This window comes from Humulus lupulus, chromosome 2, assembly GCF_963169125.1.
Source record: "Humulus lupulus chromosome 2, drHumLupu1.1, whole genome shotgun sequence".
In the NCBI taxonomy this organism is placed as follows: Eukaryota; Viridiplantae; Streptophyta; class Magnoliopsida; order Rosales; family Cannabaceae; genus Humulus; species Humulus lupulus.
The window spans coordinates 68,708,210-68,726,387 of NC_084794.1; the positions used below are offsets into that span (position 1 = coordinate 68,708,210).

Here is an 18,178-nt window from a genome sequence, read left to right on the forward strand (position 1 = left end):
AATCCGATACTTTTTTATGACACGACAAAATATTTGTGTACATAAAATTTTTTAGGTCATGATTTTTGTAATTAAATTATAAAAAAACAGTAAAAAATGTAAATTTCTCAACAAAAAAAAAAGCACAATTAAGTTCTAATTATTTTCACGGACTAATTAAAGTCCTCAATCTAACATAAAAACTCAGACTGGAAAGTTTGAAGGCTAATGCTAAAACTTGGTGTATAAAATATTCTGTTCGGTTGCGATGTTTTTCACAATTTTATAATCTAAAATATAGTCTCTCTCTCTCAAATTTGAAAAAGTAGTAAGCACCAACTCCACGTTTTACGTACCTACTGCTCTGTTTGCTACGTGTCTTTGAACAATTGGACATTCACCACAACTTGCAAGGCCAGTAGCAACACAGTTCTACTATATTATGTAAAACAGTATTACTTGGATTTGGCAGCTTCTTACATTAATTACTCCTATTAATATGATATACTTTCTAATCAAGCCAAATCGTCGTATTGTATCGAGCTTTTCATTGGCTGTTAAGGTTAAATAATCATCCTACTCTCACTCTCACTCTCCCTTTATTTTATATATTTATCTCTTAAGAGGAGTCATAATTAGCCGAAATAATTAATCGAGGTATCCATGGTGAGAAATATTTTAGTAAGCAAAATCAAGGGATCGTCATACAGCCGACCAATACGTATAATATGAAAAAAGAAACATATCATGTTCGACAAGCTGCAATATATAATTAACAAGAAAGAAAAACAATGCAGATTAATATTATATTAACTCATTCTCGTTTCTTAGTTAATGAAGTAGGTTTTTGTTATCTAATGATCATATCAAAAATTAATAAACAAAAGTTAACTATATATTAATAATGATCTTAATAAATGCCTGGGAGCGGGACAAATATTTTTTTACTCAAAAGTTAAATCCAAATTCTAATTATACTTTTATAGTGAGTATAGTAAGTACACGCATATGGCACCACCACTAACATGTTTATTATAACTAATATCATTAGCTATAGATCTATCCAATAGATGCATAATATAAGACTTTAGACTATTATATATATAGAAAGTTGTTATAATATGTGAAATATAATTCCTTTACGAACTCTATTTAAGCCGTTGAACACATTTGATTGAGGCACCAAAGATATATCTACCTGAACAATTAGCTAGCTAGCTATAGGTTGATCATGGATAGAATAGAATCAGCAGCAGCCAGGGAGTCGAGTACTGATTACAATAATAACTCGAACTCAGTAGTGGTTCCAGTTGCTCAGAGTCCTCAACCACAAAATCTCACTCCACCATCTCCACTTTGGGTACTCAAGGAGCACTACCAAAAATCTGGAGTACATAGAAAGGTACGTACGTACGTACGTATTCGTACTCCTAAATATATGACTAAATTAATATATTTGAATAAATTTCCCTTTTTACATGTTATAAATTTATACCCGTTGATTTATTTATTTTTAAATGAGACGTACGGGATAAATATAATAAAAATAAAAAACTTGTCAAAGAATCAGGCAGAAAGTGCCACTTGTTAGAAACGCGTCGACCATTTCAGTTCCTTATTCTAATTGTAATAAGTTAATGTGCGCTACATCTACAGTTGTTCTCTTTGATCAATTAGCATATATATCATTCTCAACAAACTTTTAAGTGTAAACATAGATTAGTGGGAAAATTAATTATTCATTCATTACAAAAAATTTGTAGGGACATATTTAACAATGAAATATTATCATAAATATGTCTTATGATTGATTAAAAGCATATATGTAATTATATTGTGATTATACACTAATCGTTTTATTTTGTAGTAGTAGTAGTTGGCTAAACCAAGATCTATTTGTATATATATATATATATTTAAATAAATAATTAGTTTTTTTTTTGTCTTTACATGTATGTATTTTTTGCCTTTATTGTAATGGTGCAGTTAAATATATGTCGCTTCTGGCATTCTTAAAAATAAATTGCAGTCTGTATTTTTTTGTTTTTGGGGAAATATAATGTATGCATGATAACAAATTGATTAATAATACAATGTGATGGCGCAGGTGGTGGCGGAAGTCATAGCGACGTATCTGCTGGTGTTTGTGACGTGTGGTGCGGGTGCAATCAATGGAAGTAATCCACAGAGAGTGTCGCAGCTGGGAGCATCGGTGGCTGGTGGCCTCATTGTCACAGTCATGATCTACACCGTCGGCCACATCTCCGGTGCGCACATGAATCCCGCAGTCACCCTTGCTTTCACTGCTCTTCGACATTTTCCATTGAAAGAGGTACTTACATTACGTGCCTATCAACTCTTCTTATCATCCAACATGCATCCACGCATTATATATATATATATATATCATATAGTACAGTGAACATATATTACGAGACATATATAACATTGCCGATCTTTAATTATTATATGTTCAGAAAGAAGAGAGGTGACAATTTCAAATTTCAATCCACGAGTTTGTCATTCGAAGGTTTTACCAATTAATAATAATATAGATAACATGATGATCTGTTTTTATATATGCATTTAGGTCTAAATAATTAGTTTGCTCTCATAGTCATACTCACTCAGTTACCTTAGTCATTATATACACGAAATTTTTTCAATAGTAGTGGTACATTGGTAATGTACTCATAATTAATATATATATATATACTTGATTAATTATTAATTCGAAAGAAGATAAATCTTTGGAGAATTAAAGTACGTACAACTAATTTAGATGGATGTATATGGATCGATGTACAAATAAATTAAAAGCACTTGTCTGTATATAGACCACTCGTTGATACAATATATTATATATGAAGAGAAAGGAGACTTTTGATAATTATAATTGGCCAACGACAAAAAATAATACTACTTATAATTAATGTATCAAAATATATAAAGAAACGAGAGTTGGTGTATTATAAGAGCATTGTTAATGGGGGCGGCCGAAAAGGTTGTTTGTGTGAATGTGAGTCCCATAGTCAACCAAAGTCAATAAAAGAATCTATATTCAACTTAAAATTTTGACAACGTTGCCTGCTGTTGGATAAAATATTAAATTTTGTTGGCAACGCTGTCTTGTTTTTTTTTTATTATTTTTAATATTAATTAGATAAAATATTAAATTTTGTATTTCTTCAAGATTAGCACCGTAGCCACTCACGTTAGCACTAGAGATGCTCTAAAGGTAAACGCATTGTGTGGGCTGACGTAGTTAATAATATATTATAGTACAAGATTAAATAAATCAAGTTACACAATTGGATTTCCAATTTGTGATCGATAATATATATGCCTCTATGAATGTATATATACCATTATTTAGATATAGACGAGTATCAAATTTAATCGCATCTCTTCACTGCTCCGATCGATCGATTACGTAAAAACTAGAGGAAAAGATCAAAAAAATATGAGAATGGCCATTTTAACTCCATCTATAGCTTTAGTAGTAGTAGTATGTATACTCGCAGTGCATCAAGTACATCTATGTCACTAGCATAATATATATTTATACATGTATGAAGTAAGTAATTTTGTTGGCTTATTTATTTTTATTAATTAATTTTCCACGTATTTTAATATATAGTGTTGCTTCAGAACATCTAACTAAGAATATGTGCCTATAATTAGATAACTTTTAGGAAAAAACCAAATGGATGATTAGAAAAATAAAGTCTTCGTTTTTATCCTTTCTGCCTTGAAGGAAAATAAGAATACAAGTCCAGATTCGGAACATTTGTTCGAGTGCTAAAAACAAAAGCATTGGAGAAGTTAGTGGCTTTGTTGAGATATATATAAGAGATATATATATAAATTCATATATAATTACTTTACTAGCTAATATATATGAGGCGCAACTTAATTAAGTACGTACAAATTATTTTAAAATAAGTATTTCCCCATGGAACAGTTTTATTAATTAATTTGCTAATTCATTATAGTGATTAGGTATTTGCTATATATATATATTGAGTTGTGAAAAAAAAAATGCCAAATCATGATTAGGAAAAAGTGAAAAAAGAAAATAATAATAATATAATGATGATTATTTGCAGGTTCCGTTGTATGCATTAGCTCAATTTACGGGAGCTATTGCAGCTTCATTTACGCTACGAGAAGTTTTACACCCAATAAAACGTCTTGGCACAACATCACCATCTGGGTCAGATGGCCAAGCCTTAGCAATGGAAATTGTTGTCACTTTTGTTATGATGTTTGTCACATCTGCCGTCGCAACCGATACTAAAGCCGTAATTATTTATTTTATTTTTATTTTTATTTCAATAAATAAATATATACACATAATTATATTTGTTTTTGTTTTCTTTTTGTTGATCCAATGATTAATGCATATCTATATATACTTAATTACTTCCGCAGGTTGGCGAGCTAGCTGGTATAGCTGTTGGTTCATCTGTGTGCATAACATCAATCTTAGCTGGGTAAGCAATTAAGAAATCTGTACAACTCTTCTGACTTTAATTTTTTTATTTAAACAAGGAATTATAGAAAGAAGCCAATTATTAATTTAATGTATAATGTATTATGTATTTTACACACCAAATATCCAATTCTTGCCTTCATATAATTTAACTTTAATTACAATACATTTTCTAAATTGAGAGATTTTAGATAAAATAATATACTAAAATCTCTCAATTTTAAGATAATTATTTCTATATAGTCATAATAAACTTTAGTCCAGTTACAAATAAAAATAAATTCTATATTTTAATAAATTATAATAAAAAAGTTATCTTCACATATAGTAACAGTTATTAGAATATTACAAAAAGAAATGCTACGTTATATATATAACTGGCTAGATTATATTATAGTGCTAAAATTAGTTTGTTCTCACCATCATAATTATAAATAGGTTATTTATTTATTTATTGTATAAGAAAAAAAGTTGAATATACAATAAAATAGTTAAATTTTGAATTGAACCTAATATAATCTCTTGATGATATTGGAGCAGTGTTATATATGGATGCATAATAAACATTATTAATACAAATTGACTCTATACCATTAATTAAGCTTTATACTGAAAAATATACTCTATGACATACAGTTGTACTGAAAAATACTTTTCATATGGATTGAATTGTTGTTTTGTTACCATCTAAATGTGAAAGATTAATTAATTAGTGTTTAATATGATAATAAATGATCAGGACTACTGAATATGCCAATGTATCATCACATGGTTAGACAACAAACTTATTATGCGAGCTAATTAAAGAATATTTAAGGCGAATATTATTATATATATAGTGGCAAATGCCAAATGTGCTTGTTAAATGTGATTAATTAGTGATTAGCTGGATAGGAATGATGACTAAGATAATGATAATGATATATGCACAGACCAGTATCAGGTGGATCGATGAATCCAGCAAGAACACTAGGCCCAGCACTTGCCAGTAACTACTACAAAGGTATTTGGGTGTATATGGTGGGACCATTCATCGGGACACTGCTCGGTGCTTTGACTTATAAAGTGATTAGGGTCAGTGACAGGCCTGCCCATGCAATGACGCCCTCCTTTTCATTCAAATTTCCACGAAGAAAGAGCAGCAGCCACTTGGACCGAAGAGACTCTCAGAGTTCGGTTTGAAATTAATATATATATATATATATATGTTCAATTCAATTCCATCCCACTTTTCAACTTTCAAACTTGCATGTGTTCTCCTTCTTCTTTTTTCTATTACTAGTCCTAGTCCTGTGGACCTAGCTAGCTAGTAGTCTTTGGTGTGCTTTTTCTAGTTTCAATTCAGTAATAACTTAATTTTAGCTTAAGAGGAGTTTCATAACTTCATCGTTTCCTCCTCATTTTAAGTTTTTGCTAGCCTAGCCTAGCTAGCTTTATCTGCATATATTATATATTGTAAGCTTTTTATATAAAGAAATAAATTATTGGTCTTCTCTTGTGTGCATTTTTTACAGTTCCATTACAAAAACAATATACCCTATACAAATGATTTCTAATAAAACGTTTATATATATGTTTTTTTTTTTAAAAAAAAATACACTTTTAATTCTACAAAAATATTATTTATGACGAACATTTTTTTTTCTCAAATAAATACATCCTCAAAATATAGGTGATACGAAACTGCTTACTAAAATAATAATATTTTATGATCACTAAATATATATTACTTTTTAGCCATAATTAAAAAGATTATAAATCAATATTTAATTAGTCCCAAATTATTATTAATATAATTTTAATCATAATTTTCTATATATAATAATAGAATTTTGTTTGACGTACTAAATATCACACAACAAATTATATATTTTGTAATTAATATTTTTAATAAAAAATCATTTTAACAATAGCATAATTAATTATAATAATGTTTGTTTGGTTACAGACTCTTTATTTTTGGTCATAAATTGTATAGTAAAACTAAAAGTAAGATTTTTTTTACACTGGATATGCACAGTAATTAAGAAATTTAATATACATAGTTGTGTTAGTGATGTGATGATCTTCGTGAGCCAGCAAATATAGCTGTCTTTAAATTAAAAGCTCCCGATATTCTTCTCTTTTTTATTGTTCTCCTTCTCATTTCCGATATGTAAACATGTAAATTATTTCCATTAAAAAAAGAAAAAGGAAAAAAAAAAGATGTATATTATTTTCTCCTCCCTTTTCCACGTGAAACGAAAAAATCCCCATACCTTTTCTTTTGTTTACTTTAATCAATATTATTTTATTACGATGACTTGGATCCCAGGGCTAATTTTATTACTTAAGGAATCCTGATCGAAGCTTCCCAACAATTTATGAAATTATGTAAAAGTGAAATAATTTGTTTTTTTTTAAAAAATTTGAATCGCATACTTTTAAACGCTGTGATCTTATTTTAAAATAATTTTAATTGTTTGCATATTTGGATTATATTTATCACTATATTATCAATCCGATTCATTTTAATATGCAGTAATGATATTTTACTATTTACTTGTAACCGATCAGTGCTAGCTATATAAATAAATATAAAAGCTAGAGACATTAATTATTTTCAGAAAATTAAAAGAAGTGGATAGTTATATACAGTATATAAAAAACCGTATTATTAGGTATTTTTCTTTTCTCTATTATTAAAATGGTAATGTATGATAAAAATAATTTAGTATAATTATTAGATTAAAATCCCCTTGTGACTCGTCTATATATATCTATAATGACAATAAAAAATCTTATACTATAATAGACTTCATGAAAAAAAAATTATATATATAACGGGCGCTTATATATAATTTACCTCAGTCTCGCCCGTTTTTTTTTTTTTTTTTATTTTCTTAGTCAAGCTTAGTTCTCGTGTAACCTAATCCTACCTAATAATTAAGACATGCATAAATTTCAATGCTTAGACGTCTTAATAAACACGATTAATACATGGAGTGGTACACATAATATATGTTTTGTTTTGAATGGGAATAGTAATATTTTTAAAGTTTCTCTATATTATATTTTTACATAATGTCTGTTATTTAGCGCAGTCACCTCATGTGTCTAAACCTTTCACACTATCAAATTATATCTATTGTGCACAAGTTTTTTGACCATTATTTCTTATGTGCATAGTGACGATAAATCGATAATAAATATATGCATATTATTATGCGATGCAGAAATTGTCAAGTATAAGTTGAAGTGTCATTTTCTGATGAAATGAATACAAAACAACTACGTGCAGTTTTGTTAGGGGTTCCACTTTTGGTGACACCTCAAACAATTTTTTCTTTTTCAAAATGACTATTTCTGTTCGGAATGTTAACTCTGAAGACAATGGACCATAGTACGTTAATTATACCTAATTAATAGACTCGTAAGAAAGTTTACTACTTAATTAAGCATGAATAAAAAAACCGGACGGGGCGGGACACTAAAGTTAAAATTTAGTGTGCATTCATAAATGAGACAATACAATAAACTATATAATTAGAGTAATTTGCTAAAATGACCTATTTTTATAGTGTAACTTTACATAGTTTTTAGGTAAATGAGACCTCTTTTATTAATGAAATTTTATTATTACCCCTTTTGCCCTTAAAATAAAATAATACTAAAATAAAAAAAATAATAAATTATCATCTTCTTCCTCACTCATCTCACCCACCCTCCCACACCCACACCCATCCCCCTGCTGCCGCTGCTGCCACTATCTCACCACCGACAACCAATGCCCATCACCGACCACACTACATCTAAATACCCCTTTTGTGTCAGTCAAACGAGTCAGTCAACGCATTTGAATGACGCCGTTAACCGAGAATTATGCATATTTGATTGATATGTTAAATATTTTTGTGTATATTATGTTTTGTATACATGTATGTTTTATGTAACGCCCTGGATAGCCAAGACCTTTACAATGTGTGTTTATAAAGGTGCAAGACTTGCTAATCAAGTCATAAACTCAAAACGTGTTACTGAAACTATAGTTGAACTAGGGTTAAAAGATTTTGGTCTCAAAAGCTTCATTTCTTATAAATAAACATTTTCTTTTTACATGGGATCCCAAAAGTAATAAGTTTAAGACTGCTTACAAAAGATTTAAGATTTAAATACAGTTGCCAGCCACACTAAGGAAAAACAGACAAATAGGCTTTCCTCGTCCTGTTCCACTCCTCGGCTGTGGTGGCCGATCAGCTGACTATGTACATTCAGCCCCGCAGCTCTCCACCTCAGGATTGGTCCAACTTGCATTTTCCTTTACCTGCACCACGTAGCACCCGTGAGCCAAGGCCCAGCAAGAAAACACAACAACAGAGCATAATCATTCAATAGACAATCAGATAACTCATACCGCATAAGCATGTACTCAACACTCTAAGCATTCATGTTAATCAAGTATTCAACATACTAAGTATATCATTTCATATCAGTAAACAATTCACATATGATAACTAGAGTTAACGCCCTTAGGCCGCACCCTCTATTTATCCCACTGACTCCGCCCCGCTTAAACCGAGCTCAGTGAATATTAAGTTGCCTCGGCTACTAGTGGCCGAGCTGCGCCCTGTGTGCAAGTATTATTTACAGCACCCTTAGGCCGTATATCACATGTCCCATGGCATAATACCATCTATGACATCATACAGATATAGGGAGCTCTTAGTTCCATCACAAACACATAACCGGGTGCATTTTTCTTACCTTTAGATTCGCTAGCTTTGTTCAATTTGATCCTCAAGCACGATCCTGTCCGAGTCCTAGCGTACACCTAGTCACAGCCATAGATCAGAATCATCACCAAACCTCAAGTCCAAAACCTAGCCTCAGGACCAATCCCGAGCCCTCGAGAAGTCCTAATTCCACCAAATAGGGTGGTGGAATCAAACCCCGAACCCCCGGGCAAAAACCCTTAGAATTAACCCAAAAACCCCTTTCTGGAAATAGGGTAGCGCTACAACGCCCTAGAGAGAGCGCTATAGCGCTACAAACAGAGCCAAAAGGCTCAGGAACTTCAGGGCCTAGCGCTACAGTGCCCAATGACTAGCGTTGTAGCACTAGTCACCGCACATCCCTGCACAACATTTTCTCCTTCGAATTTTCCCGAGCCAAACCTACTCAAAACTCAACCAAACCTCAACCAAACTTCAAAGCAAGCCTCCCAACATCCTCCACTCATCCCATAAGTCCCAACCACACAAAACTCAATCACATGCACTCCAAATCACAAAATTTACCATGGCTGATCCTAGAGCTCAAAATCTCATTAAAACCACAGAATTCACAAAACTTAAACCAGAGTTTCTTACCTTTGATGGATGAGCTCAACTTAGGTTATCCTCCATACTAGCTTAGCCTTCACCTCCTCAAAGCTTCAGCCTCAACTCCCTAGAATTCATCATGAAAACTCAGCTCAAAATCCATGTTTCCATAAAACCAGAAACTGAAGAAAACAACCTTAGACCTTACCTCAAGTGGATGGATTGCTCTTGCTAATTCCTCAAGCCAGACCAAAGACCTTAGCCTCAAGCTCCTGCCTAGACTCCCTCTGAGTTTTAGCTCCAAACTCCTTCAATAATTGAGGAAGAAACCTCCAACCGAGAGAGAGAAAGATAGACTTCCAATTTCCCCTTTTTTTTTTCCTTTTCTTTTCTTTCTATCCTTCAGACTTCTAAGACCTTCTGCATATTCCACTAAGACATAAAACTTAATAATACTTATCCCTTATAAGCCAAATGACCAATTTTCCCTCCCCCTTTATCCCTAAGCCTTTAAATCAACCTAGAGGCATTTTGGTCATTTCACCCAATTCCCGCTAATTCCTCGGATATCTCTAATATTTACTGCTTACTTCCCGACACCTAACTAATCACTAGCTATATTCCTCAATATCAAAATAAACTCCAATATATTCTCTAAATTCCCAGAAATACCCCCAAGCCGGGTATAAATCCCTGCCGTGACTTTTTCGCTGAACCGCTCACTAGGATCGCCTCGAGTCACAGATTACAATATATATCCACATAATAATGTGGTCTCATCAATTTATCACAAATATATACAATTATGCCCTCAACGGGCCAAAATTACGATTATGCCCTTCTAACCTAGTCAGGGCCTACATACATACTAATACAGATAATCTTGCATCACAGATATTCAAGTAATCATATAACATGCGTTTAATCATTAAATCATATATAATCCAGGTATGCCCTCCCTGCACACTAATCAAGGCCCTTAAGCCTTATTAGTAAATTTGGGTCGTTACATTTTAAAATTTTGGAAATGTGGTAGATATAGGGGAAATGCTGCCCAAATTTTTTGGAAATATTGTTTCCTTTGTTTACTTGTTAATTAGGTAATTCATGAATCTAATTGTTAATGTTTTTTTTGTTTTTGTTTTTGTTTGTGTAAAGTTTGAAAATGAATAGAGACTTGATGTCAGCGGATAGGTTATCAGTGAAATATAGAAATGAAGTTGAGTTTTTCTTGCAATTTTCTGCAAGGAATACTGAATCTCTTAATAGTATTCATTGTCCTTGTGTTAAGTGTGGTAACATTGTCAGTGGAATTATGCATGTTTTATTGATTTATGATGTTTTTTTTATTTATGTTTACATTGTTGTTTTTCTATTTTTGTTTATGTTTTTCTATTTCTACTGTTGTTTTTCTGTTTCCACTGCTGTTTTTTTTTATCAAATAGGCCAGGGGATTGACATAAACATTTGCAGTTTTCCTGGTTAAAACATTATGTGGTAGTTCCTAAATGATGCAAAAAAATCACGTTTTTTAGCTTTTGTGGCAGTGGAGCACTGATGGAAACAAGCTTGACATTCCCGTCAGTGGGGCATTGATGCAAACCTGACATTTTCCTAGAATTTGTGTCAGTGCCCCATGTTGGAGTTTTATGCTCTAATTAAAACACAATTTCTTTGTAATCTCATTTTATTATCAATAAAATAATAGAAATCAATTTTTGGCTTGGTGAATCAATTTGCTCACATGTTTTATTTTCATGACTATTTGTTTAATATAAACTTCTATTCAATCCTGAGCATATAGCTAATCATATTTATAGTGACGTAATCACAGTGGAATATAACTATGATTATATGTTCAAACATAAGTTAGTCATAAGATTAGTCAATGTACATGATTTACACTGACTTGCCAATCTACGATATGATCTACTTACACATTGTAGTGTTATGTTCTTTCCAAGACATTAGCAAAGTAGATAAGATCGGATGTATTTGTTACTTCTGACTGGACCGATATTGACAATAGATAGGATAAGTAAACAAACTATTATTATCTATTATAGTAATATCATATAGTTGACCATAGGTTAATTCAATCTCAATTTTGAGTGGTTAGTATTCTAACTGATTGTATTATTTGAGTTCTTTGACTTGTTCGTTACTAGCTTACCCTACAGACTAGCCCATGCTTACATTTTGGGAACTCGGTACTATAATTGAGTGGGAGTGTAATCATAGATATGCATCTATAGCTTCTGATCAAGAAGTGAAATGATGGTTTCCTTTTAGTTTGGTTCAAGGTGCTAAATGATAGAGATCTCATTTTAGTAATTAATATTAGTTTACTGAAATATCATTTACAAGGAATTAATTGTTTTAATGATAAAATACAATGAGGGGTACAATGATATTTTAGTCTCATCTCATTGCAAACCATCTATCGAGAACTAAGTGACATTTATTGTTGTAACAATGGATAATTAATAACGTATCTATATTTCTTATAGAGTGTTCTATGAATTCAAGAGTGCAATTCTAAGTTTTTAGTGGAGTCACGAGGAATTAATAAGTTAGTAAATTTATTTTTTAAATTTATGATAACTTATTGGAGCTTGATTTCATATGCCCATGGTCCCCACTGTACCTTGGATAGAATAATCTAGATAGTCTCAATTAATTGATTTAATTATCAATTAGAATTATCAAAGTTGACCACGTCAATTTTGGATAGTTTCACAGAGTTATATAATTTAGATAAGAAAATAGATTTTAGGGCAGATTTATTAATTAAGACAAATTGGTGTCTAAATTTATAAATAAGTTTAAATTAAGATTCAAATTATAAATAATTAATTTGATAAAGGATTTAAATAATTAAATCAATAGAAAATAATACAAGCATTTATTTTAAGTCCAATGGGCTTATAATTAAAAGGAAAATTTCACAGGCCTAAAGCCCATGATAATTTCAACCTACTGGCTGATATTATCTATTATTTTATTGATTTTTTAATTAAAATACGTGACCTAATTGAGTCTATAAAAGGAATGTTAAGTGAGAGTAGAAATCAGACTTGTTTTTTAGAAGATCAGAAGATCTAGTCTTGATACTCTAGGTTTTAGATTCGCTCTATAACATAAGTCATTTTCTAAGCCTCAATATTATATTCTATTCTTCTTCTCTTTGTATCTATCTCATGTGTTGAGAATTTCCCACTCTAGTCTAGGTGATTCTAAGGATACTTTGGAAGGCTGTGAAGAAAATTGAAGAACGGTTCAGTTTCTTGGTGATACCCTGCGACAGAAAGGATACAAGGGTTAGTCAAACTGAAGGAATGACTCATTCACTCCGCTCCTCAATAATGTAAGTGTTCTTATCATTATCTCTGTATGAATTCAATTTTAGAAACATGTTCTAGGTTGTCTCATATTAATTTCTTTGATATAAGATTTACATGAAAATAAACAAGATCCTGTCTATGTTTTTCCAACAAATGGTATCAGAGCCTTTGGTAATATTTATTTTCATGCATGAACATGGTAAAAATTGAATTATTTGATGTGTTGAGTAATTGGATGGATTTCGTGTTTTTTATGTTGCATATTGAATTTCATGTGATTATTAGCATATTTGGGTTATTTTGTTGTGTTTTCTTTGCAAATAATTTTTATAGAAATGCTTTATTTGATGTAAAACATGGTAAAAATTATTTAGAAAACGGTTTTTGGTTCAAAAAAATTACATAAATTTTATTAATTTTTTTTCATTCAAGCAGTGGTCGTGACCTAGGTAACAACGGCTAGTGGTCACGACCACCTTCAACCCCTAGCTGCAGCCAGAACGTAAACTTTTGCCCACATAGTCCCATGGCCGCGACCTGTGTTAATTTTTTTCTTAAAATTGGTTTTTTGAATGTATTTTTTAATAGGTTAATACAAAAATATCATATCTTTTCTATTATTTAAAAAATATCTTTTTTGAAATACAATATTTTTGTTGTTTGAGCTTTTAAAAAAAATATTTTCTACAAAGATTAAAATTAAAATTTAAAAATAGGCTAACTAATTAATTTTAAATATTTTAATAGAATTAAGTTATTAGATATTTAAGAATTTTTTTTAATATTTGATATATTTTTTAAAACTGATATTTGAAGATATTAATATCTTATTATTCTATGGATTTTAATATTTAATTTTTTTTAAATTTGAAAATTTATTGACTAGATATTTTTATAGATATATGAATATGTTTACTTGTTTAAGATATTTTTTAAGAAACAACAGATGATATTTGTTTTAAAAATTTATAACTGGTTAGATTTTTAAAATTATCATGTTTTTCAAACCAATTAATAACATATTTTTTTAATAAATAAGATTTAAATTAACTTGGTTAATTGTTGATAAATCCTATTTAAATTAAATTAATATTTTTTTAAATGACCTAAACTAAGTTGATTGTTGATAAATTAAATTTAAATTAACTTTGGTTAATTGTTGATAAATTTTATTTAAATTGACTTATTTATTTTTTGTAAAATTTAATTAATTCAAATTTTGGATAAATTCTAGAAAATTAATTGTGGTATTTTTGCAAATGAAATAAATTGTGGTATTTTTGCATAAATTCATAGACTTGCTCATATAGTAGCATGATTAGGTCCATCCAATTATAATATGTCCGTTTGCACTATATGTGGTATTTTTGTAATTGAGCTTAGATGCATATAGTGACTCATATGTTTGCTTAATATATGAATTTCCCCAAATAAAATATTCATAAAATGATAGGTTTTATTTGGGCCCATTAGAAAATGTAAAGTTTAAATTATTATCTTGTGGGTGGTTCAACTTGTGAATGCTCACTTGCTTTGCATGACTATAGTGAGCCTAATCAATTAATAAAAATTAATAAAACGAAGGTTTAAATTCCTATCTTTTGGAAATTGTATGGAAGTATGAGGGCCTTAGTAGTGAGAATGACATACTAGACCCAACCCTCCTCCATACAAACCCAATTGTTAAGGCTCATTTGCGTGAGTTGGACTTAATTGTATAGGTTCATTATAATAGTTAAACCTAAATATTGATTATCAACTTAATTCTAATTTAATTGAATTTTTTTCAATGTGACACTTTAGAATTAATAGACAATTATAGGACTTTGGTTTTCAAATTTTAATCTTATAATTTTTTGGAGAACCATAGTCATTAATTTTCGAGAATTAATAATAAAAATACTATTTTTTTTGGTAAATAATGAGCTTATTTTAAAAATTATATTCGATCTCCACTGTTAGTTTAACAATGTCAATAGCTTAATGAGGCCTCGAGACGCTTTGATTCGTCCCCCTACGGAAGGTGTTCATTAGTTATTTTGACAATGTTAGATTTCAAAAGATAGATAATTATAGGTCAAATTCTACTAGACTCACCCCTACGGTGACTACTAGGACTAAATCTATTGATTATTGAAACCATGGGTCTAGCTCATAAAATAAGAAATTTTGCTTTCCTGTTTTGATCGAATAATAGATTGTTGATAATAGTGTCCATTATTAAACAAGTTTACAACTTCATTAACTAGTGGTATTTTTGACTTTCGCCAACTGGGACAAGGGTATCATAGATTAGTTAAAAACCTAAAGAAATAGAGATATGATTATTTTGATATTTTTCTCATATCTTAGATATTTTTGGTATATGTTGTGCTATTTCTTGAAATTTATGTGAATAGAAGTTTTATTGAGCAAATGTGATTGAGTTCTATTTTTTTGATAATTTGTAGTATCATTATGGCTGTTATACGTCCTAAAATTTAGCACAAGCCTTTTAGACAACTCGGGTACAGTGGGCTAGCCAAGGACTATAATGGATGATCCGCAAGTTCATATTTCCTCTATAAGGGTAACGCGATTCCCCAGGTAAATAGCACGAGCTGATGAATACAAAGCAATAGGCACGATCTGGAAACACTTAAGAAGTAAAGTATCCAAGACACGAGCTGATGCTATGTTAGCTCGGGGTACGCTAAAGATCTGCCATGTCCATGGATCTTTGTAAACCTGGATACGTTATATAAATGTGCTTGATCAGACATTGCATGTCCGTTTATCCCTGAATTCCCGGACACGTAATATAATCGTGCCTGATCAGACCTCACATGTCCGATTATGCCAGATGACCCATGATAAATTTTACCTAATGATTAGCCTATACCTTAATATAAATTGTAATATTCATCATTAGTGAGGGACATGTCACACGAGGGATTTGTATTCACGTGATGACCCCAACGCCTACCCAGGGATTGTTTTTCTATAAATACCAAGACCTTGGATAGGGGGAGGGGTTGGTTGTTTTCTGTAATTCAAATACTCTATCAAAATATAGAGAGATATACAGTAATAATACAGACTCGTGAACCAGGGGGATTTTAACCTCCGAACCACGTAAAAAAGGAACAAGTGTTCTTGATGTTTCATTTCTAGTATTTTTAAGCCTCATTTCCTTATTACGGTTTATCATTAAGCACTAATCCATCTCAGCTATTTACGTAATTTATTGTTGGTGAAAAACTACGTCAACAGTTTGGTGCATTCATTGGGAGCTGTAGATTACTGCTATTGTGAAAGATTCAGATCAAAGTTCATCATGGTGGTTACTCGCTCAAGGCATGGTAATGAGACGGATCAGCCTGGTGGGCAGGAGGCTCACCATACTGCTATTTACAATGGACAAAACCCTGAAGTCTAGCAGCGGTCGGGAAAACAATCGATAGGCCACGGAGACACCGGGAGTTTAGCGTCATTGCCGCCGAATCCGAACCCGGATTACTTGATTGCGGTAGAGTTGGAAAACATGCATTTAAGGAGCCATTTAGCCAAAGCAAACAAACAAATCGAGGAGGTTTTGGCTCGGCTACCCCCTCTTGCAACCGACGTTAATGTTAGAAAGAGGCAAGGTGGGACTCATAAGTCTCGCTGGGATAATCGACCTAGGTCAAGTCGGTCGATTAGAACCTCGACCCCGAGTTCTGCGCCCATGGCGCAAGATCACCAAGAAGTCCCGTTTGATGGCTTTCCCAGGGGTCATCGGAAAATCAGCCAATCGATTAGAACCTCGACCCTGAGTTCAATAACACCATCGAATGCACCTGGAAATGCCCACAGCAACCCACAAAGAAGTTCTAGGGAAAACTTGCAAAGACAGCATGTTCCAGCCAACCTCCCTGTGCCACGATCAGATCGCCATACACAGAGAGTCAGAAATGGCAGAGCAGAGCGACCGCGGGCTAATTTGGTCCGACCTATCAGGACAAGAATTTCCTCGCCAATTAGACATCCCTCGTCGCCCATAAGGCATCCAACACCACCTCGTTCCGCTCGAAATGTTCTTACCTATGGGGACAGCAGGAGGAATCCTCCTCTCGCTACCCCTACTTATGCCCTGCGAGCACACAGAAATGTCCCAAGTCCTCATCCTCAACCGTAAGCTCTAAGTTTCTCTAATGGAAGTTATTGGACGGAGGGCCATCAAAGTGGTAGGAATGGTGCAGATTTGAGAAATCAGTTGAGTTCGGCTTAGAGCCTTCAGGTTGATCCACCAACCAATCTACGAGATCGCCTGAATTCTCAAAGGAGAAATCCAGCTCTTGATGGAGTCAGTGGCACTCACCACGAGGGAAGTCCTTCCAAAGTACGTGATAACAGGAATGTCCCACCAAACCAAGATGGAGCTTGGAGGGACAATAACTCGCCAAACGCGTACGACCGAATAGGAGCTGTTGAACAGCCCTATGGAGCCAAGGAAAACACCCTTGAGAGGTTAGCTTAGATGGAGGAGCTGATGAAAAGACTCCTATCAGAGAAGGAAAAAGACGAATATGACTCAGGGGATGAGCTCGAGATTTTCTCCCCCAACATCGCAGCAACAACATACCCGCCGGGTTTCAGGATGCCCCATTTATCAAAATTCGATGGAGATGGAGATCCGTTCGACCACTTTCGAATGTTCAATACCCTGATGATGGCCCACAATATCGGGCCTAAGTTGAGGTGCTTGGTATTCCCTTCGACTCTGGTCGGGCCGACTAGGCAATGGTTCAATAAATCAAAAAGCATTCTATCAGCTCGTGGAAGAGCTTCTCCGCTGACTTCAATAGGGCATTCCGGGCTTCTCAAGCGGCTTGCATCAAGGTGAACTCCCTTGCAAATGTAAAGCAGGAGCCCAGAGAGCCTCTGAAAGCATATTTGAGTAGGTTCGCAAATATTGCTGCGCGAGCTAGAGACGCGGACGAAAGTTCTAGGTTCATGGCGATGAGAATAGGAATTCTTGTTGGGGGCGACCTATGGAAGGAAATCCAAAGAAAGGGCATCAACACCATGGATGGGTTCCT

The 18,178-nt window shown here is 32.6% G+C and overlaps 1 protein-coding gene across 1 annotated transcript; it reads left to right on the forward strand.

Annotated features, from left to right (window-relative positions):
• The first annotated feature begins 1,210 nt into the window (after nt 1-1,210).
• LOC133814375 (aquaporin NIP2-1-like) lies at nt 1,211-5,656 on the forward strand. The gene is made up of 5 exons (XM_062247341.1): nt 1,211-1,381; nt 2,087-2,311; nt 4,089-4,283; nt 4,414-4,475; nt 5,407-5,656. Exons 1-5 carry the CDS (start codon nt 1,211-1,213, stop codon nt 5,654-5,656), a joined length of 903 nt encoding a protein of 300 aa, XP_062103325.1.
• The last annotated feature ends 12,522 nt before the right edge of the window (nt 5,657-18,178 follow it).

What these genes read in the sequence shown, in the direction of transcription:
- LOC133814375 (XM_062247341.1), top strand. Translation starts at nt 1,211, where the DNA reads ATGGATAGAATAGAATCAGCAGCAGCCAGGGAGTCGAGTACTGATTAC. An exon ending in AATCTGGAGTACATAGAAAG is followed by an intron (nt 1,382 to 2,086) that starts GTACGTACGTAC and finishes GTGATGGCGCAG; the next exon opens with GTGGTGGCGGAAGTCATAGC. An exon ending in ATAACATCAATCTTAGCTGG is followed by an intron (nt 4,476 to 5,406) that starts GTAAGCAATTAA and finishes ATATATGCACAG; the next exon opens with ACCAGTATCAGGTGGATCGA.